The sequence below is a fragment of the Alligator sinensis genome, unplaced genomic scaffold (genome assembly GCF_000455745.1).
Source record: "Alligator sinensis unplaced genomic scaffold, ASM45574v1 scaffold1046_1, whole genome shotgun sequence".
In the NCBI taxonomy this organism is placed as follows: domain Eukaryota; kingdom Metazoa; phylum Chordata; order Crocodylia; family Alligatoridae; genus Alligator; species Alligator sinensis.
The window spans coordinates 359,090-383,159 of record NW_005842174.1 but is presented as its reverse complement, the minus strand read 5'-3'; the positions used below and the strand labels follow the sequence as shown (position 1 = coordinate 383,159).

General features: G+C 41.0%; 1 protein-coding gene across 1 annotated transcript in view; it reads right to left on the bottom strand.

Moving 5' to 3' along the window:
* CDH4 (cadherin 4) overlaps positions 1–24,070 on the bottom strand; it is a 759,836-nt gene that overhangs the window by 735,491 nt on the left and 275 nt on the right. The window contains exons 2-3 of the mRNA XM_006025923.3: positions 23,803–23,887; positions 23,246–23,298 (exon numbers count right to left, since the gene is read on the bottom strand). Coding sequence (XP_006025985.2) covers positions 23,246–23,298; positions 23,803–23,887 — 138 coding nt within the window. The remainder of the gene's footprint in view (positions 1–23,245; positions 23,299–23,802; positions 23,888–24,070) is intronic.

Sequence of the window (24,070 nt, the reverse complement as noted above, 5' to 3'; positions counted from 1 at the left end):
TGCTTTCTCTCTCCCTCTCTCAGATCTACTCAGCTCTAAATTAAATGTCAAACTTCAGATGCAACAGGTCCCAAGCTTACGCAAATGTATCTGTGTCCACAAGAGGAAACAAGTGTTTCTAGAGAAAGAATAACTGAATCTAAAGCAACACTGAGGCAGCGAAGAGCATCAGATCAGAATGCCCCAAATGGAGCAAGCATTTTACATTATACAGCTGGCTCTTCATAATGCTTCTCTTTCTGCTCTTTTAAAAAAAAAAAAAGTGTGAACTACAAATGCTGAAAAGAAGATATACAAAGGAGACCGGGTAAATTTGCACTTTATAGACTAACCAAAGCGTGTGCGTTGTGCTCATGAAAGCACGGATTTTCATGAGCTGAGGCTTGCTTCATCAATATACAACAACTCCGCAAGAGGAAAAAAATAAATCCACAGCTACCATTTTACCTCCACGCCTCTACTGAAAATAGATTTAAGCAACCGGCATGCAAGCGCATGTCAGAGACAAGACTTAGGGACTAATCACGTACAATCCTTCCTGCTCCAAGCCCGTTACCACTGACAGTGGAGGAACTGTCACAGTCCTCCAAAGGAAACCCAGTTTCTCCTCTCTTGAAGATGACAGCGATGGAGTAGTAAACATTTCAATACATCACCAAGCACAAAAACCTTGCAGAACTAATGGCCCAAACCACTAGAGATACATTCCTGTAGTTTTTAGTATCAGCCATAAATGGTCATACTGCAGCAATTATAGCAACTCTGCAGCTCTTTATCCTCAACACACAGATCCTGCACACCCTTATGCCTAAAGGTAGACCCATTCAAATGATCTTGCAAAGACTAATTTGCATAAGGGAAGGTCTGCAGGACCAAGTCTCTAGACAACTTGCATGATCTCTCAGCAGCCATAACAACACAATGTTCAATCTCAGCTTCAAAGATAACCTTTATAGCCCTGCACGGCACTGCATTTAGTGTGCAGATGCCTTCCCTGCTTCAGCTTCGCATTGCATTTCTTATATGGGAAGCAAACTGTTAGACTTCCCATGCCCAGCTTAGGAATTGCACTCATTCCCCATATGGAAAAAATCACTAATAGTCATCATGGTATCATTTAACTTGTTCCAAGCAGCCTTACTTAATCATGATAGGACAGGCCTTGAAATACCCGAGTATATCACTCAAGAAATTATTTCAGTTCTTTTAACATTGCAGCAACCTGATTTTCAGAGGTGCTAAGCGCTAGGTCAGTGAAACCAATATGACCAGCAGGGCTTTAGTCCCTTTAAATGTCAGGCCCTCAAATCTCCCTTGCTTACTGAATCATGATTCCCTCCAGCATGAAAACCCAGTCCTTGCCTATCAAAGAAAGGTTTCTTACTGATGCTGAGCAAATTAGTGATTTTTTTCAGTAGCAGCTGAAAAATATTGGGGAAAAATTCATTTGGGGCTGAAAATATAATTTAATTTATATCTCAAGTGCTTTACCTTTTAGAAGACAAAATTGAAGGCCACTGAGGATGAAAAGTCATTCTGAATGGAAATAATGAATGTTGCATTTAGGAAATAGAAGGAAAAATCATTGACATGCACATTTATTCACAAAAAAAAAATCAGCAAAACAAAGGCAAATCTATAAAATCTACAAAATATTTGAATACCAAATTGAATTTTTTTCATCAAAAAAATTTCCAGTGAAAAAAAATTCATGTGCCACTACTGCTTATCCACAATGTCTAGTAAGCAGGCAAGGTTATACAATAGCTCATGGACAAATTCTTCCAGGAACCTGTCTATTAATACTGAAGAGTCTAAAACCCTAAGATATGAGATGAATGATCCCACTGGGCTTCATGAAGAAACACCGATTTTGATGGGACTAATCACATGTCCACAGGTTCCCTGTCTTTTCTGTTCTTCTCTCCTGTGCTCATAACATGTCTCCTCTACTGAAGCTTGGGTTCTTCATACACACAGATGCCTTTATTCCCCGAGGAGAAATGTCTTGCATTCAAAAGCTTGTCTAATACTATTCAACAGCATAGTTGGTCCAATAAAATATATCGCCCTAAAAATCCTTGCTTCTTACATTTATTCCCCAAGTTGTTTAAATAAAACTTGTCTCTTGGTATTACTCACATGCTTATTTTCAAGTACATTGCTTAAATGCTTTGGTGGGCTGAGGCCTACATAAGCAAATCAAAAATAAAACACTAATCAAAGCAATTTCAAAGTGAAAAGTCTCTGACCCGAGGCCTTAAAATAGAACGGCAATGCTGTGGGCACGTGTGAATGTGTGTATGTAGACGAGAGGTTTGTGTTATCTGTAGTTTCGATTTGCCATTACACACTGTTGTTCCATTTCTTGTTTCATCTTTTTTCCTCACTTTTGTTCATATCTTGCTTCTATGACAGCCTGATGTTGATGTTGATTTTCTTTCTAAAATCTTTGGATGTCTATACACATGCTCCGGGGTTGGGGACAGGGAGGGAGGGGGAAGGGATTTTAATTAGAGCAGCTCCTGGATAGCCTCTCTAATTAAAATACTGCAGTGTCATGTGTATTCAGCATCCCATGTTTCAAAATGGCATTGATGGTGCTTTAACTAAAGCTTGTTTGACGAGTTTTAGTTAAAGCGCTCCACCCCCATTTTGAGAAACATGGGACGCTGAATACACATGAAGGTGAGGCATGCTGGAGTGTTCTACTTAGATTAATCGAGTCTAATTAGATTAATTGATTAAACTGATTAATTGAGTTTATAGGCACCCAGGAGACCAAATTTATATTCATATTCTTAAATGCATTCCTGGGTCCTGATCTCCGTTTCCTGCACCGTTCAAATGCCCACCTCTCTTTCCATTCTCACATTCAACCAACTCTTGCTCCTCCACATTTTAATTTTTACTACAGAGAATAACCCCAAGCAATCCTCTGAGTGCGTTGGTGTGTGCACTCCTGTTGATGGCCAGAGGGAGATTGGCATCATGAGCTCTCCATCTCTTTTAGCTTTCCATGGAAGACCTGCTCACATCTGAGGGAAATATAATTTCATCCAGAGCTGAACAGCAATCCTCCTTCCATATGTTGGTAGGTTGGAGATTATGTCTGCTGAACAATGCCCCAAATCTGTATGCAGCTGATGAAAGAGGTTTTGCAGACTAGAGTGCATGACCAATACCATGTGGATGGAGTACAAGCAGGTGACAGGGGAAATAAGCATTCCTATACTTACAGCATTTCTGCAGGCCACTGGAACTGTATAATCTTAATGGTGAGAAACACCTGCTGTTGAAAAGGCTGGGTAAACAAAATGTAATCTTAAAATATGTTTTGCTTGAATCCAATCCAACAGAGTAGGGAAGATGGGGCCCAGACAATAAAGGAATATATGGATTAGTCACACACTTTGTTCATGCTATGCTTCTGTTCAGTTAAACTTACCCTTCCTGACCTGCCTTCAAGATGTGTTATCATATTTTCTCTGAGTATTATTTTGGAAAAAAACAAGACAAGCAATTCCTTTTTTATTGATTTCTCCTGTCAGGTTTCTTGATGCAGAAGTAGATTTTATGATCAAACCTTAGTCTTTTCTTTTATGATGGTAAACAATATATGGTGCATCTTTATTTTTTCTTTCCTCCTTAAAAAAGAAGTGTGTGCCCGTGGAGTGGAGGACATGGGAGGGCAGAAAATGTTTTAAAACATTTTTAGCTCATCCTCCCTACATTTCCGATTCTGCTACTTTCAATCTACTGCACAATTATCTGGCTAAAGTCTCTTCCTACTCAGAAGGTAAAAGAGGTGGAAACCAACTCATATACAATTCCTAGCTCCCAATTACTAATTAAATTCACTATAGTCTCATTTACATAGTTTTAAGACAATTCAAAACTATCAGAGGACAACTACAGTATTCTTTGACCAATTACTATGAACAGTCTATACTCACAAGCCCACGCATACACATTACATCTACCGCACTCAAAGTTTCTAAGGATTTTGCCTCTATGAGAAACAAATCCTATATTTACACTGACTAACAAGAACATGAGAGAGTCCCATCCTGCCCTCTGAGACACATGCATACATCATTACATACTTCACGCAAAATCAATGTCCGTGCAGGTGAACCAAGACACTGAGAAGTAATTCATGGGAGTTCTGGCTCAAGTTGGAAGGAAAACGATTGACTACAAAAAGATATATCACATGAGTACAGACATCTTTTTCAAAGAAAGAATTTCAATTCCTTATGGGAGGATGACTTAAGAAATGTATTTTAAAAGGGAAAATAAAAAGGAAATGTGTTCTTTTCACACCTATTGTAGAGTGGATGCCAACAAGTTATTATTGATCTATTGGTCACGCTTGTGGAAAAAAAAGGATCTTATTTAAATATGCATCTACCTATCTTTATGTACCTTCTATCTATATTAGTGTTCATGTTGAGAGTCAATCCTACATTCTTACTTTGGCTGGAAGGAAGAATAATCAGAGCTATGCTTAAGTTCTTTGGGTCTTAAGGAGGATTTCTGCAGACTCTGGCATATACTACCTGCACAGATACTGCAACTGTGTGTGCATATCAGGTAACTTTGTGAACAAATGATTAGCTTGGATGTTTAAATTACCATTTGCACGTACGCAGAGTCAAAATTCTTAATCAATATAAGAAGCAGAATTACATGGAACTTACGTTTCCCTGCATGAACATTTTGTTTCATAGCATACACATTTTCACACATACTTTCAGGCTAGGCGGTCAGAAAATATCCATTTTCCAGGGTAAGAGTCCTGAAGAGGTTAATGCTGGGAGTGAACGGTTATACCATACACTACCAGGTCTAATGCCTATGTAATCCCAGGTCTCTTTAATGTCCAAAACTAAATGCTTCAAGGGAGTTGCAAGAACCCCACTGTAAATAGCATGGGATAATCCACCAGCCAACCTTTCCATCCGTACATTTACCATATCTTCCACAATAACTACTGTCTGCAATCTGCTCCAGCATCTCAGCATTCACGAGCTGCCTGGTACCTAGAGCTATGTAGAAAAACCATTGAAAGCTGTGTCTGTGGCTGAATCACCAAATGATTCTGAATCTCTACAAATCGATTGGGAGGGCTCCAATTCGATTTGGAGAGACTAAAGGGTCTTCTGATTCAATTCAAATTTGGAGATTCGGCCACCAAATCGGGCCGAATCTCCGCCGAATAGAAATCAGGGACCAAAGCTTCGCACAGCCCTATCAGTTACCCTTAATGCAATTTAAAACGGTTCAATATGATTAGTTTGTCATCTCTGAAACAAACAAAAGATTGGAAGAGAAGTTGCTAGGTACATCTCCCAGTTTATGTGGCTGGTTCACGTATAATTTGCTAGTCAGCTGGCAACTGAGTTTTATAATGAGGAATTAGCCCACAAGGACTCAAACAATATCCTCAACAAAGTTACTGATTTTTATAGTGCACTTTTTAATGGGACAAATATTGATGTTATTCAGAATAAGCCTTTCTTGGATTACATCCAGTTCCCTGGAGTTTCTACAATGGAGTCTATAGCTCTATTTGCTCTAATTTCACAGGACAAGCTCAAAAAGCAATTGTTTCTTTAAATTATCAAAATACCTCTAGGGATGCACATCCACAAAGCAGACTTTTTTAACATAGAACTTTCCTACTAAAAGCTTTAACATAAATGCATTAAATCATTATTTGATTGCATTTTACTTCAGCTATGCTCACTAAAGAAAATTCTAGGTATTGTTTTAGGAAAAAAACAGGGGTGAACTTAACATGAGCTGTTGAATGGTGAAGAAAGTACTCCTGAGTAGTGTGATGTTTGCCGCTTTTTTCTTATAATTAGGAAGAAAGGTGAGCAACCATGTGGGTGCTTAATGCTTTTCAGTGTAAATGGAAAGGCATAGATTGTCTGCAACAAATGTCTAGGGAAAAGAAGATTCTTGATCTAATGTTGAGTAGGTAATTAATACATAATGGTTAAGAGGGTAAGAATGCTCTAAAACACTGCGCATTAGACATTATGAAAGCTCAACTCCCTGGTCTCTCAATGTTCTCATCTGTAAAAAGGGTAAAATAAGGCCTTTATTGGGCTCACTGCCAGCTCTCAGGTGCTCAATGTTTAGAAACATCTGGTAACTTATTTAGGTTTAGAATCCTAATATTTTCCTCTGGTTTTCCAAAATCTTGGTCGCCTCCCACCAAGAGGGCTACATGCATCAGGATCAGCATGCTTTTCATAATTACTCTCTAAATAGTCTAAGATTTTGTTTTAACAGTGTGGATAGCAGAAGAGATGTGGATACTTTCCCTGGCTTCTCCAAAGGAAGTTTAGTATAATCCTGTTTCTTATGCTAGACCTATATCTAGTAGGCTACAGAATTCCCAGAAGAGATCGTCTGTTGGCCTTTCTAATTAATTTTGTTACTAGAAGGCTTTTATCTTAAAAAAAAAAAAAGTTACACACACACACACACACACACATATGCATGCCTCTCTGTAGCTCAAAAAGTATTGATTTCCTTAACTTTACCTTGGTCTATGGAGAAAGAGCTATCCAACACAAGTGTCCTATCACCAACAATTGGTTCCACTTTAGGGAACACAGGACTGAGGCTTCACACTCACCTGACATAGAGCCTGGGTCACTCAGTTGCTTTAAGAGGGAAGCAGCCCAGGGAGTGCCCTGCAGGACAGGGTGCAGCTGGGACTGGGTTGCTAGAGAGACCAGCTAATGAGATTAATTAGCAGGTACCTGCAAGCAACCCAGAAGTGTCACCTGACTGGAAGGAGACAGTGATGTGGGAGAGAGATAGGCAGGGCCAGAGCCAGGGCAGGCAGTCTAGCCATGGAGGCTGAGCAGGGATCAGTGGTGCCCGTAACTCAGAAGTGGACTGTGTGTGCTAGGCCCTAAGACAGCTAGGGAAACTGAGGGCTAGCATCTGATTTAGACCCAGGTCTGGGTAGTAGTTTTGTTATAGCCAGAGGAGCTTGTGTTTTGATTTGTTTGGTCTGAGGCTGGTGGGGACAAGGAAGGTCTAGGACTAGATACCTGCAGTTTTGTTGGGTGCCTGGGAAGGACCGGGAGTATCCGGTGCCCAGAGGGGACTACATAGTGAAAAGAAGACCCAATGGTTTGGGGGGGACTTTGAGAGGTGGCTTGGAGGTCCCATAGTGCCTGCAGGGGGGCTGCAGAAATCACAGAGCGCCCAAGAGTGACAATCCTACAGTGCCTACAAGAGGTGCACCAAGCATGCCTGGAGGGGAGATCTCATAGAACCCATGTGGGTCGATCCCAGCGAGCCTAGGGCAGCTCAGCAGCCCAAGAGAGGGCATAGACAAAGGTCTTTGAACATATAGGCCTAGGGCCTGGGGCCCAGATAGACAGAGTGGGTCCAGGGTGGCTCATCAGCCCAGCGAGAGGGCAGAGATCAGGCCTGGGAAGGCCAGACAAGAAGCTGGGAACCCCGAAGCTCTGTCTAGTCAGCGGACTAGAGCTTGAGGGCTCAGCAATAGCAAAAAGGGCAGAGGCTGAGAAAGCTGAACCCTTGAACAACAGCAAGTTAACTCTAGGACCCTCAGGCAGCCTCCCTCCTTTCCAAATAACAGCAACAAAGGCATGGTGGGTGAGTAAGGAAGTGAGGGCCCACTAAAGGTACAGCCAGGGCAGGAAATACATGGTCACCAGGCAGCATCATGGCAGCTCCTGGCATCTGAACCTGTCTCACGCACACACGTGCGCACAAAAACAGAATTACTAGGACTTGTTGTTCATTCCCCAAAATAGAGGTCCCTTCAAGTCTAAGCTAAAAACGACCTTGGTTCTTGTTTGTAGAGCTATACATGTCCCATAGGGCTCTCTGTCTCAGGTAGTGCACTAAATATGTAAATACAATTCATTTGGCTAGCTCCCTTTACCTACAAGGCACCCCACTGGCTTCACTGGACTTCCCCAGGAGAGTAAGGGTTTTCAGTATTATATTGTAGGCCAAAAGTTCCAAGTCAGACCCCTCAAAACCATGATCTTGAGCTAAAAATAATGAGTTGGAAAAAAAAATACTTGGAAGAACAGATTCAATGGTTCTTTTATTTGTTTTCTGAACTGTTGGGTGCACTTATTTTATGGTTATGAAAGCCAAGAGCATCATATATTCACATGCTGATAGAAACAGAAAAGAACCCAAGAGATTTGCAGTAAAACTGCAAACCTGGCAACACCAGGAGTTGCCTGGAGAAGTCCTTTTGCACAGACAGGTGGCAAAGCCTGTATATTATTCCTGAAGCGCCTCTGGGCTTGAGTGGTCGGTCATGCTTCCTTCTCCTTCTGGATACCATTGTTGAAGGACAAGCTATAGAATAATTTACAGTTTCTATCTTTCATGTGTATGTTCAACCCCTTCCACTGGAGCATTGATGGGCTATTTTGAACTAAGGCTTTATTTGGACCAGTATTTAAAATAAGACTCATTCATGGAATTTGTCTCCATGTCTGGGTTTGGACCATCTCAAATATTTTTCTACTTCTGAGACTCTTATGCACTTATTGACACAGTACAAAGAATCACAGCCTTGGCACTGCCTGTTTTGCTTTCTTTTGACTTATTACTGTTCTCCACCGTATGCATATGCTCTCTGCCAGTATTCCAAGGGGCAGGTGTCATTCCTCCTCCTGCATTGGTACAACGCCAAGCAGTCTGACAGCATTCAATAGCTACTAAATTTTTAGAACATCATTCACATGCTTTAACTTTAGACAAAAAGTTCATGATGAAAATCTACTGGAGAATGAGGACATTCAATATCAGCATTAACTATACAGACGAGATGAAAGAAGAAAAAAAAAATAAAGTGATGCATCCAAATTAACAGCATGCTCATCAGCTTCCTGAACAGCTGCTGTTGCACCCTGCTAAAGAACCTTCCTGCAGAGGAGAGCAGCGTTTCAATTAGCTCCAGCCACAAAGTTCAGATGCTGATGTGTACATCTTCCAAGTTCAAGGGTGTTTAGATCAGGAGTGGAGGGTGTGCAGTGTACTTTTGCTTTCCATAGCCTATTCAGCCTTGGCACTTCCTAAGGGCTGTGACCTTGATGTGGGCGAGAGGTTCGTGTGCTATTAATGATCTTGAGAGCTATGTTGCCTGGAATTTTTTTTTACTCCTGGTGGGATGACTCATGGCAGCAACATTAAGAGCATGGTTTCCAAACCAATCGCAATCCAAAAATACAAAAAGATCCTCAACGGCAGAGCAGGCTTATGATGAAAGCACACTTCACAATGGCTGCAAAGGCAGCAGAATACAAGCCTGTTGTTGTCTAGGTTTTCCTCGCCATCAGATTAAGGTTTCCTTACTGTGTGGTTGCTGATGCACAATGACATCTCCCTGTTAAAAGAAGACACGAGCAGGCATCTTCCGTCATGGTCGTCTAGGTCAGGGGCTGCCATTGCTACTACTACACTAGGGGTAACCTGGATGGCTGCAGGTAAGTTATTTGGCTCTTCGGAGGCATTCTGCTGTCTTTGCCTCTCCTCCGCTTGGCTGCACGTTGCTGGCGAGCTGTTCAGTCACTGATTCATACGGTACATTTGCTAAACCAATTTTCAAGTTAACCTGGACACCACATGACCTACCCTCCAACCAAATGATTCCTTGAAGACAATTAAGATCCAAATCACTGTAGACTGGCAAACGGAGGGTTCAGCTCCTTGCACATCTTTCTTTCTTTTTTTTTTTTTTAAAGTGAGAAACAAGCCCAATGCAAACTGAGGTTAATACAATATGTACAAGAAGAAATAGAAATAAGATTAGAACTGATGTGTGTGCCAAGAGGCCTTCTGTAGGCAGTGGAAACAAGAGAACAAGGTTAACATGTTTGATTTTTTTTCCCCAAAGAGCTGGGAGAAGTCCTCATAGTAACAAGGTCAATTCTAATCTTATTTCCTTATTTCTCACAGATATTTCATTACCTCCATCCTCGTTTTTAAACTTCACAGCAGAAGCAATTTGTTGAAGCAGAAAACAATTTTGTTTCCAGAAACTTCCTCATTCCAAGATCCGTTAAATATCCAAGGTCCTTTTTCAATAATTAATGCGACACAAATAAAGGAGAAACAGCTCCCTTAAATCAATAACCACCTGCAACAAACATTTTTAAGAAACAAAGGACGCGCGGCCTTCTCTTTCCTCAATAGTTGGCACGCCTTTGTGGGAACATTAGCATTTTGTGCACAGCCACACACATCACACAATTATTGAGAACTTGCTCTATTTCTGTTCTCATTATTAAGGAAGACCAGACATTACTGGGCAAATATCAGCTTGCTCTCTCTATCTTTTACAATCAATTTATTCATCCTCCATCTGATTCCTTTGGTGACACATGGAAGCCTTATCCTTGTTTCTATGGAGCTCATAGCATGCGTGTGGTGGGCAGGTTACAGAGGGAGTGTACGGGAGGTTAGTGTTTGAATTTACCAGTGCTGCTACCTCATTATTTTGTTACAAATCTTGCAGTATGCTGCGATTTTTCTTCTTAAACCTCCAATTTCAGAAATCGTTTAAAAATATATATATTTGTCTTGGCCATGGAGAAAAGCTTGAAAATGTGCTTTTGAAACAAGACCTTTAGCGCCTGAAGACTCAGAAGCCGGACGATCAATGTAAGGAACCCAACATGTTTTAATGAATACCTCCAATTTTTAATTCAATCCCCAATTTTGGGGGTGCCTATTCTTTGAATGTAGGAGACTGCATTTCTAGGATAGCTGACGGCAACTCAGAGGGCCCTTGTCTAATTTAATTTCTTCTCCAGATGCATCTAGGTTGTGGTCCGAAGATGGGGGAGCACCTCGCATATGTATCGCTGAGCTAGTTGTAAAGGAAGTGGCTCAGGCAATGCTAGCAGTGTAGCTATAACAAGACAGGTTTCAGCACAGACATCAAACCCATCCCTGCTCTGGGTAAATACTTGGGTACATCCTCAACTCTGTGGTGCCGCAGCAGCATTGTCAGCAGTACCCGAGCATGCCTACACAAGCTGCAATCACATCTCTGAATGAGAGTGTAGGCATTCCTTTCATTCCCATGAGGAAGCCTCCTCTCTCTTCCCTCAATCGGCACCAAAATAGCAGATACTACATGAAGGCAAAAAAAAAGAAAAAGAACAACCCAGCAAACGGCTCCCTGTTTCAGGGCTTCAGCCAGTGCAGCGGGCAGGTATAAATTGCTCACCCCTCTGTCTGCTAGCTGCGCCCTCCCACAGGAGCCCTAGCCTCCAGGCACAACTGCAGTTCCCGCACTTAAGACCAGGCAAAATGATTTGCTTTTCAAAATGAAGGGGGGGAAAAAAAATACTCTTCTCAGGCTGAGACTTTGCATTTTAAGCTTTTAGCCTGGAGCAAATTATTAAGGCTGAGTTACTGTCTAAATCCCTGGGAATAGGGGTCTATAGTGAAAACACTGACAGATCCATAACTATAGCCACGCAAATACAGCTGATAAAAAATATGTATCGGTGATAATATAATTTAATGGCTTAAAGAGTTTTTAAAGGGGAGAAAATGCCTGGTTTATTTTGACAGTGCAAAATGTCAGAGCAGAATCCAGGGGATGTAGCAGAGTCAGGCTCTATACTTCTCGGAGATTATTTGACAAGAACAATTTCAATGTTCTAGTTAATGCACTTATGACAAATTTAAATGATGAATTGATGCCTGAGAGACAGTGTGGCTAGAATTAGGAGAACAAATTCTCTTGTTATGGGAGCAGCTACAGGCCAGTTCAGTGCTGATAGGCATACTAAAAGTTAGGTAAAGGAAATCTAAAAAAGAAGATTATGTCAATGGCAGAGAAAATGGAAAGCTATATATTTATTAAGCCATAATGTCACCCAGGTTATACTTTGAAGCACCTCACAGACAGTTATTCTGTGCTCAGAGTCTCTAGAGACAAGAAAAGGATCAGAGCCTTTTTGGAAAAGTTGGTCTGCTGAGAAAAGCAAACATTACTGTACAATTTCAGATGTCGCTCATAGTCAAATAACCTATTATTCCGTGAGTTCCCCTAATACAGAGTGGAGCTGAGCAAACCAGTCAGTAAAAATGAACCTCCTCTTAATAGAGTGGAATGAAGCCAGACATCATTCAATGGATCCGATTTTGGAAACCTAAGATTATCTCCTTTTTCATGCTCGGTAAACAGCTACTCCCTCACCGCAATCTGTATTCACTGCGGGTCCAATCCTGCCTGCCTTTCATACATATGACTTGAGAGGGAGAGATACACACACACAAGGGATGTAAGACTGGACACTCTGTAAAGCATAATAATAAAGAAAATGCCAAGTGCAGGAAGCATTGGATGAAATGGCTCTAACATGAATAAAGCAGCTTCCAAGGGTTTTTGTTGCAGACACCTCTCGACTCAGGCTGCCAGTTCATCACTATCACCCAAAGTGTAATGACCCCTTCGATGGGCTGTCAGCGACAATTGAAACTGGGAACTCCTGATGCAAAAGCATAGGCTTGTGCTCAAGAATCACATGTATTCAGTGGAAGAAATAGCAAAATGTGCATCTCGGAGAAAGCCAGTAGAGAGGGACGAATGCTCCTACCTGCGTTGATAAGGGTTACAAAACAATGAAGGTCTACATGAGTCTCCAGAGATGGTTTTTGGTCATGAATATTTTAAAACATTTTTTTTTAAAGGAAGTGAAAATTATGTGAACCAGGCACTGTATATACTGGTGTAAACTCATCTTACCCGTCTTACGTTTTATCCTCAACGCAGGCATGGTTATCAACCCCGGCATTGAAACAGTCGTGTGCAACAAGAGGATTATGGGATAATCCGCTGTATCTGGAAATGTCAACATTGGTACTTCATAGATCTGAAGGCAGAAGGGACTCCAGCTGGTTTCCAGCCCGCATACTTTCCAGCAGGAAGCTGACCATAGAAACTGGGCACATCCTTCCCTATAGCCCTTCCTGCCATGGGCTTCCCTGCCATGACCAGAAAGGGGTGCACAAAAGGAAGCTACTAAATATGCTGTGTACACCTACCTATTTAGCTACCTCAAATCACGGGGCTCCAGGAATCCAGCTGTAAACAAGAGCTGTTTGTCCAGCAGACATTTCTAAGGAATAGCATCAACAGCTGGTTTCCCTGCTCTCTCTGGCAGCAAATCCTTCTGGGGTCCTTTGGGAACAGACTCGCAGACCTCCCCACTCCAGCTTCGGGAAGCTTAGCCTATCCTGTCTAGAAAGGAAACACTAGATAGGCTCCCTCCATCTGACACTGCCAAACTCTACATTGACTGAACATGGACTAATCTTCCGTTTGCCGCATTTCCAATGGTAGATGCTTATCCATTTCCAGCGGCAGATGATTATTCTCCACAACAAGGCATCTCACCAGCAGAAAACTTAGCCAAATATTCATCTAAACATTGGGACCCTCTTGGGACCCTTCCAGAGCATCTACTTACAACCTCCTTTTACTATGTTAAATATAGACGAGACAAGAGGCCCTCCAAAAAACATTTGGTTTAACTTTGCTATGAGCACCTGGCACTTCTATTTTTAATCAGATGCTGTTTGCAGATATTATATGTTCATATCCCTGACCTTTCCCTTTTTCCCAACTTGATGTAGCTTTCCATACACATTAAATGCTTTGATCAGCTGAAGATATATGTTTAAGGCAGAAAGAGATGAGACCTGCAGGCCTCCTATTGCTTCCATTCATCTTAAGAGCAGACAAAGAAAATCAACTTTTATAGGCCATTTCCTTTGTGACAGTCTAGGGGAAAATACTAAAAAACACCCTTGAATTACACTGTTTTTCTGTTCAGCCTCAAGAACAACCCTCACCCCACATGCTGGAAGCTACACTCCTTTTATTTTTTGCACACCAATTACGACTGCTGCCTAATACCACATTTTATCATCCTTTCTGCACTTAGTGCCTCCAGTGGATCCTGCGCACCCCCTGAGAATGGTGATTTAGGAAGACAAGACATATGGCTGGTAAATACTACAAAGCTGGGCAATCTAATATTCAGAGGTTGTAAACTTTTGCCTGGTCTGTATATTTGCAGTGGCTCACATTTACAAGCTGCTGCTGGCAACGAAGGATGGTTTTTCAGTGGCGGCCATGGAACTTAGAGCCAGGAGAACGAGATTCAGTTTTCTAGCTCGACTTTAGCATGGTCATGGGTAAGTCACTTCATGGGCGGCTGCCTCAGCTTGCCTATGTACACACACTTCCTTGCACACAGATCTAGATGGGGGAGACATGCATGCATATTAAGTGCAGATCTCCGCGCAGTGTTTCCATCTGAGAACCACCTAATGAATTAAAAGCAAGCGATACGCAAAGCGCTGCCTCCTGGTGTTTGCGTTGCGGTGCCTTCCCAGCCCTGGAACATCCCTAATCTTTCTATATTCATAAAGGAAAAGTTACTAGATGGGAGGAAGCAGATTGTGTATGCTTGACTAAAGGCTGATGGTATTCCTTTTACAATACAAAGTCCTCCTCATATAAGACTCTGACATGCTTCAGGAGACCTGCCTGAATTCAGAGATATCTAGGGTTGGCTTGTTATGCTAACCCTTATATAATATGGGGATTAAACCAAACAGATGCAGATGATGATGTAAATTTCTTCCCATTTTCATATTCAGGAGTTCATTTTAGTGGAAATGTTATGCCAGATAATGTGGAGTAAGTAAATGCAAGTGCAGCGGTGAGTCTCTCTCCTTTTGAGTCAAGAAACCAATGATGCCATCAGTAAATCAGCTAGTATCCACATGAAATCAAAACAGATAGTGTTGCTGAAGCCCTGAAATTGTGTATGCTTGAGGACTTCTTGCAGTCTGCAAAACCAGATCTATACTGTGCTGTGTGCACCAGTGGTATAGCCTATTTTCCATAATAAAGAAATAAAACGCAGATAGAAGTCGCTCAGGAGACTTGGACCAGAGTCTTAACAATGCTATGGGGAAATGCACCATTTTTAAAGGTTCCTCGTGCTGTTTGCTCTTTACCAGAGGTGAACACTAGCCCCCTGTTACAGGATGACTCCAAACTATAAGTTTAAGCCCAAAATTGAATTCCTACGTGCCAGCCTTGCTTCCCGCAAGTGTATTTCACTGTTGATCCAGAAGCAAAACATGCCATATGCCTGTTTATTTAAATCAGGCTAGGAGGATAGGTCGATTACTGAGAAAGTCCATCGCATAATGACGTGATTATGGATCAAATCCAGCTCTTCCGGCCAAACTCAAGTGTCTGGGATGTCACCAAAAGCAAAATTTGGGGCTCATGCTTCCCCCTTCCCGTTTTCTTAACTTTATTGCAGTTCAGCCCACTATGATGCATTCAAGATGAATACAAATACATATTTCTTGATGTTTCCTCTGAAAACTTTATCATTCCTGGTCACTTTGAATGTATGTATGTATGTATATACACAGCCACCAACACTGTAGCCAGCAGATATATGATTTGAAAAGAATGTGCCAAGTTTCAAACGGTACAAATTAGTCAACAAAAAGTGAATGTCTTCCAGACCACAGAAATACTTGGGTCATATCTTGCTTGCTTTGATGTCAATAGATCTTACCCTTTCTCCATTAAAAAGACCAGTAGGATACTGATTTTATTGTATTTTAAAGACTTTTCTCTGCATTTATCAAGAACACAGACATGCACATAAACATACACCCACTCATCCGCCCACCCACCAGGAGGAATTATCCCTTCCTTGAACCGTCCAATTAATCTAGGGCATTTTATAAGCAAGGGCCATGTGGTAGCCTGCAAAACATTGGTTGTTCACAACAATTTGGACGTGGCAAGTAGCCAAAAGACTGCTCACAACATATGGTTATTTAGTTCCACTAATCAAGCACTAATACAGCCTATTTGCTATATTACTTTACAAATGTAACGAGCTTTAAAAAGAAAAAGGACCTCAAATGCACAAAACAATTAATGGGAATGGTCAAAAACTGTGCTCAGATGCACAAAATCACTGACTGATTTGTGAAACTCTCTTTCACTCAATGAATCCCCAAAGATGGGCTCTAGCTTAATCTACTGTAGCATGCTTGACTCCTTTGTTTAATCAAATCTGAAATGACATCTTCCAGTCTGACACGTCAGCTGAAAAAGTTAAACTAGTGCTCTGAAGAAGCTGGTGTGTTGGTTTTCTTTTGTGCATGGAAAAAAACTTGGGCGGAGAGAAATCAACAAATTCACTCCTTCCCCCACCCCCAACACAGCAACCCAAATGCATCCCCGAGGTCTTTCTGGATTTGGGTCCTTTGCCTTTCTTACAAGTGTACACAGTGAAATATTTCACATCAAAACACAACGATGACTTCATTTTGTTTTAGCAAGAAAAATGAGAAAGTTTGGATTTGTTTCAGTCCAAACTTTTTTTTTCCTTCAATTTTTGGTTCAGCTGATGAGCCAAAAAAATTACTCAGACAGCCCTAGTAAGTTGGTATGGCTCTAGGGTGACAGTCAGACTTCAGACCCTTGGAATAACTCTTTTTGTGAGCCTTCTTGATTTCTGTGAAAGAGAAGGGAGGCCGTAAAGGCATATCTTCATAGCAAAGGGAAAAAATGTAAATGACTCGAGTTGTAAAAGACTCGAGTTCTGCTCGGGGGTGGGGCACCGTTTATAGGTCCGGTTGAGTCCCCTTCAGGCGAGCTCCAGGTAAAGATCCACCTGAGGTTCAAAAAGAAAAAGCTATCTGAGTTCTAGGGAGCCAACCATGGAAGAATTTCCTTTTAAAAAAAGTGGTGGAAGAACGTGAGATTTTTACATTCAAGGGGCTCAGATATATGCAGATCATCCTCAACACTTCTATACTTATTTGAACTGGCTTGCTGTACCTTTTGTGTTTCTTCAGTCATTGGTTCATTTTCCAGGAGAGGCGTACAGACACCAAAGGATCCTTTTTTCTGGGATATAACTGTGTCTGCCTTAGCATCACTGTCACACACTCAGCCATAGCCATAAAGCTGCCATAGAGCTAACAAGATCCCCTTTCTCAACATTTGCTCCCCTTGACTGAAGTGCCCTTGTCATGCCATATAGTCTCCCTTTATGGGAAGTCATTGGCTGCTTCTAGCTAGAGTCTTAGTGGAACAGACATAGTTACCAAGATCAATACAGCGCCAGGTCACAAAGAAATCCAAATTACAGTCTTTACTTGTCATTCACTAAGCAAAACTCCCACTGATACCGAATAGCCCTGTCTCTGGGTCCCCTTTCTGTGGTGTCATTTTTGTCATGCAAAAGTTGAATTACAGATTGGAGAGTAGGAGCCTTACACTTGAACTTCCATTCTTGTGCCTGTTTCAAGGAGACTGGAAACATGGTTGATTGCACGCTGTGTGGCACATTCCACTTTTATAACTACTACTATAATTTATCTTTATAGCAGCTAGAGGGCACAAAAATCTCTCGGGGAATAATTATGCTCAACAGGGAATTAAACTTCACCTATAGCGTACAAAGGTAAAAACCCCTTTGAGACCATTGCTTCTTTGAAAGCCATTGCCACACCTAGATATATTGTATGCTAATGAACAGTGTAGGATTAATAATCCACTGATCTATGGCTCAATAGTATTTATTACTCAAAATCGGTAGCTCGATACTTTGGGTTTGATACCAATTTAATGTCTGGACTTGGTACATTATAGATTAATATTCAAGAAAAGAACAGGCAAAAAAAGTTACAAAACAGCCTGCAATTTACTGTACCCAAGTGTTCAAAATTTAACACCTCAATCATTTAATTCTTTGGTCTTTTAGAATATCCTAATAGTTATTAGAGAATAATGGCTCAATAATTCACTTTTTAATGAATGGAATTATTTTTTGTTGGAGTAACTAAACAAAAAAAGCATGCAAATTGTCAAGCATAACATTCTTTTGCCCTTTTCTAATGAAAAAAAAAAACCAAATGAGTTTTGAACCAAATTTTATAAAGCATGCAGTGCGGAGCATATACACACAGCGCTTCAGCATAAATAGATTTTCTTTTTCTGAATTTAAGCTCCTCAACAAAAGTTTACTGGATAAGAGAAGCACTGACACCACCTTATCTATAGTAGCACAAATGGTGCTAGTTAATTATAGTAGAGGATATGCTGTCATTTTTGCATTTGAATATACAGTAGGCTCATTAATACTGATTGCTAATTTTCATTTATCAGGCATCCCTTTAACAAATCCCGTGCCTTTTGAAATAGAAAAATTAAGGCAAAACAAGAAAGGAGAGCGCGAAAGGATATCAAATTTCCAATCCCGAGCCGGGAGTGACATTGTTAGCAGTCGCTGGGTCTTTAGAAATGCACAGGTGAACATGTTGGCGAGGGAGGACAATCTCTGTAATCACTCAGTAGTTGTTTTTAAACCCCCTTCCACAGCCTCAAAAAAAGCAGGAGTCTGATGACAGAAATTGGCCTGTTTTCCTTCTGTTAAGACTCTTCACTGATGTTGTTACATCTGGATCCTCAGGGCAAATAGCACGACTGCTAAGGGAACATGGAGGTGATTTGGCAATGAGGTATGCTAATACAATACACGGGAGAGAACTTAATTGGATCTAAACCAGGAAAATTACTACCGTTCTTAAAATAGCAAGTAAGATTCCAGGGGGAAAACAGACAGGGTCTGTGACCTTTATAATCACTTTGAAGGATCAGTTTGCTGGCACACTAAAACCCATTTGAAAGTTACGGTGAGTTTTCAAGTCCAAATTCCCTTTTGGTTTAATATAAAACTGATTTTTCACAACTGACTGAACCTAATTTGAATCCTGTTGTGAAGCTCTCTGCTAATCAATCCACTGGGTATTTTCTTCCACCTGTTTTAAAACATTATTAGCAATTGTCTAAGTGCCACCACGCTCATGATCACCAATCAGGCTCCTGTCTGGTTGTATAATGTGTCAGATATGTAACACAACAGAAAAACAATCAATCAATCTGAGCTCAACAGTACATCCTCTCCAGGAGAAAAGTTAGAGCGCTAAAAGTTGCACTTGTGGAAGTCGTCACAAACACACAAATAGATGCACATAAGTAGGCAATAAAGAGGGTGCAGAGTTAAAAGTTAGGAGTAGTCGGGAGGTGCAGAAGTTAAAGGTTAAGGCGATCTGACCATAATTATGGGTCAGAGCATGACATTCACATTCACAAGAGAAAACAAGACAGGAAATATGATCTTTTCACTACAGTCCCTGTGCATCATCCCAAACTGCAGGTTCACTGCTACTTGGGTAAAATTCCCATTAATGACAATGGGCCCCAATCCAAGAAAACCTCAGCATTTGCAAATTTCCCTAAACTTTGAAATACACTCTGGCTCTACCAACATCTTACAGCAGTATATCCCCACTTCCTTATAAAGACACGCCTGAACTAGTCCCTTGGATCCGAGAAAAAAATCCCCACGCTTCAGATATTTAGTGTCACAAACCTAGTTTTCCACCACCGCTGCACCTACCCTTAAATCCTCCTTTATTGCATCCAAAATCTGTAGCAGAAAAATACAAATCTACTTTTCTGGCTTCAGAGGTTGGACAATATATTTTCCTTTACTAATTAGGAATTGCTAGTGTCTTTATAAACATATTTCTGTTCAGCTCAACATCTAACATTCATAACATGAATGTGGTGCCAAATGTATGCAGCAGTTCATTGCGTGCCAAATTATAAGACAATTTGTTATCTTTTCATTCTTTTATGCTAACTCCACAATTCAATCCAAGGTTTTTGCACCTTAAAAGGCACTATTAGTCTAAATTTTGGGAAATAGGGTGGGTTTTTTTTTCATTATTCATATTTAAATTAAATTCCCTTGAGATGGGAGAAAAGCAAGGAACTTTTATCAAGAGACTAATAATATAACCAGTGAAATATCTGAGCTTTTTATATTGAATTTATAAATCATGTTAGCAGTAACCAAACTGTTTAAATAATATATAGAGTTTAACTATAATATACTTATTGGTATTAGTAATTTTACTGCTCTTTAATGTAACAAATCACTCAGAAAATATTTTCAGTTAATCACTAGCCTACTCAAGCTTAGAGAGAGGTATATGTATCATTCATTTCATAATTTGGTAGGAATAACAGTATCATAAAACTTTGCATTGTGTGCCAATGATGTAGCATTTATTAAAGATGCTTGGAGACTCTAATAAAATATCAATTTCTGCCTGTATTAAAAGCCACTATCTACAGACAGAGCAGTGGGTAATTAAACTCAGGAGCAGGGAGTAATTAAAATAACATGCAGGGAAGTACATACACATCTAGTGCGTATTTATTACAGGAACCGTCCAAAAATACCCACTGGATCTTTATGCATTAAAGCAGGGGCGGGCAAAATGTGGCCCGGGGGCCAGATGCGGCCCACCAGGTCATTGTATCCGGCCCGTGGGGACCCTAAAAATGTAGAAAATTAATATTCATCTGCCCTGGGCTGCCTGTCATGCGGCCCTCAATAGCTTTCTGAAACTCAGTAAGCGGTCCTCTGCCCCAAATAATTGCCCGCCCCTGCATTAAAGTCACCGCTAATATCCCATCCATCACAAAGCCAAAATAAGAAAACTGTGAATAAGTAACTAAACAGGGATAAAGGGGCTTAATTTCAGAATCCAGCAGCAACCCCAACATATCCTCTCCTTGAACATAATGGCACATACTAAATGCCATGCCACTGTCTTTCCCACCCCATCCCACCCCAAATCCCTGGATCTCTGATTGGTTACAAGGCTTCAGCTCTGCAGCATGGGGCCTAGCCCTTCAGTTCCCATTGATCCTTCATACTGAAAGCATTGCATAGATGGGTGTCTATACATGTGCTCTGGGGTTGGGCGGGTGTTTTAATTAGAGAAACTCCTGGGAAGCGTCATGTGTATTCAGTGTCCTGCATTTCAAAATGGCTGTGGGGGTGCTTTAGCTAAATCTTGTTCAATTAATTTTAGTTAAAGCCCCTTCTGTCATTTTGAAATGCGGGACGCTGATACATGTGACACTGCAGCACACAAGAGCATTCTAATTAGACTCAATTAATTAAGTCTGCTCCGACGCACTATAATTAGAACAGGTCGGAGCACATGTATAGGCATCCTCAATCTGTAATTCAGATATTTTCTAAACCGTTAGAAGAAATGCACTTCGGACATTCAGTGAAACAGGGCCACAGCTCAGAGTTCAAACCAGACATTATATACTGTCAATCTCATTATGTGCCATACATGCCATTTTTAATCAGAGAAGGTCAAATCTGTGAAACTTGTGGCAAGACCAAGATCTGAACTTTCCCAGGTTAAACAGCTGAGAGAGACTGAATTGGGTGGTTCAGTTCATCCCCATCTCTTGTTATAACAAATCAATTATACCATCTTTACACTATCATTGCTATTTGATCTACAACAGCTAGAGTTTTCAAAGTAGCTGTCATTAAACGCTTGGGTCTAATCTGTATTCTTTTTGTTTTCCTGAAGATGAAGTTTTATTCTAGTTCCAGTAATTTTAGCAGGAAAGTACACGCATATGTGTGAAGAGTGTTGTTAGGAGGACAGTATTTCTGGGGATAATTATATCTCAGGGGTTTTTTTATAGGGTTTTTATAAATTTGCTTCCTTGTGAAGTGATAAGTCATTTACTAAAGACACTTGAAAGTCAGGGAAATTACTTAGAGCATATTATAATAGCATCGAAGCCTCGAGTTTGGCAAGATCTAGGTGCCCTAGACTGCCATCGCTTTTAATACGTTGTAGCAGTAGCAAGTGCCATCTTGTATTAACACCCGCTCAGTGCAGCGTACTAGCTAGCTATGTGAAATTAACTGACCCATTTGTTTAAGGTTTTTAAAAAAAACCCAAAACGTGGTAATCAAAAAGTGTTGAGAATAAATGGTGGTTAAGAAAAGACTAAAATAACTCTTTCAATATCTTCCAGAGGGCCAGAACTTTTTCAATTATAATTAGGATTGAAGCATCCTTCTGTAGTTCATGTGTTTAAATAGTAAAAAGAGCAACCTTGAAAGTCCAAAAAGCCCCGAGTACAAGGGAAAGACACCCCCACAAACCAAATGCCTTTCACACAAGATATTAGTAAAGCCCTAAATTGAAAAGAATTGGCATGAAATAATTCACTTGGTGCACACGTGAGATTGTTAACTGTTGTAAGACACCATCGAAATGAAGAGCATCGTCAACGCTATCCTTGGTGTTATAATTCAGAAGTGAAATAAGAGTTGCATGACATGATGAAAGTCTTTAGTTTAAAGATTAGCGTTATAGGGGGGAATTGAATCTATTAACATGAAAGCAAGCAGAAACCTTTCGGCTGAGTTCCATCATGAAATTCTCCCCACTGCTTTATTCTTAAGAAACTATCCGTACCTCTTTCCTCGTACAATGCAAAGGGAACATGGAGTAAAGGCCCATGTTCTTCCACTTATCACAAATCAACATTCGATATAATTAAAACCTTGGTCTGTCTGTCTGTCTGTAATGCTTTATTTACACTCTAATTGGCTGGTCTTGGCAGCCAATCACAATGCTGACTGAAACAACCAATCAGAGTGCTCTAGGAGTGTTCCAGACACGAGGTCGTGGCAGCGGCATGGCAGAGCACAGCCATGACAGTGGGGATGGAGTGGGGGGGGCAGGAGGGCCAGGCTAGGGGGGATGCCCCTGCTCCCTGGAGGAGGTGGCAGTGGTGGCATAAGGTGCTGGCCGAGAGGGAACGGAGGGGACAGCAGGGCAAGCTTTCTCCTCTCCCTCCTCTGCTCCTGGGAGGTGGCAGCGGTGCGGGGTGGGGGGCGGTAGTTCTCCGTTCCTGCCCGCCTACCCCCGTCATTCCTGACGGGCAATTGGCTAGTAGCAAAGAAAAGGCCCTGCTCCTAAATAAACTGCGTCTGTTCATGGGAGGGAAGGAACTTTGCTTCTCCATGGCTTGTGGTGAAACAGAAGATTTATGGAGGCATACGGATCCATCCCTTGTGGACTTCACTGCAGCACCAGGGCAGTAAGGGGGAACAACATCACCAAGACTCTCTTCTGTGTTGTAACGATGTTTTTCAGCATCCAGTTAATGGTTTGTGGTATCTTTACAACAAAATACCCACATATCCATATAATAAAATAACCAGATTGAAGCAAGGTAAGTGCTCACCGTAAGGACTGAATCGGAAAGGTTGGCAGGGTCTACAACAAAGTAACCAATTTCTGGAAGTACAAAGAAAAGAAAGAGAGAACAACATGATCCTTCTATGAAAGAGAGAATCTCTGCTGTTCTATTCCTGGATCTTTTACCCTCATCTGGAGTAAAAGGAAATAAATAACACTTATAAGGCAACAGATCAAAGGCACTTAAGTAAGGATGAAGAGATGAAATACTGATGCAATTCTTTGTTATGGGATTTGGTCAGAAAGCAATAGCAAAATGAAGAGGGGAAGGCTAAGCAGAGAGGAAAAAAACAACTCAAACAAACAGAAAGTGTTGAAGGTTCACCCATAAATACACAGGACATCTAAAGATAAGCACAGGAAAAGTACAAGGCACTTTGGTATTGGAGGGAACTTTTTAAAAGCTTAGCATGGGAAAGCAGAACAACTGCATCTCAGACAGGAGTGTGCTGGGTCAGAGCCAGCCTTGCAGGTGTATTAGCTATAACATGAATCCGTGCAGGAGCATTTCTTCAGTATTTTAAGATTTTTCAGCGGAAATACCCGTCTTTGTCAAAGACAGAGATGGCCTCTTCAAGCGTTCATTTGTAATCTGAAGCTCAAAGGAAGCTTTGCTGCTCTTCAAAAGCTGCCAATAGCAAGAAGTAATTTAGTGAGAATTATGCAGATGTTTCACAGGAAACTTTATCTTATTACACATCTTATGGATCTGCTGCCTTCTTCCCTTCTGTCACTGCAAGGTCTAATTAATTTACATTGGAAGTTCCAGTGGGCAGGGACCTTATCTTGATTTTATGCTTTAAAGTACCAT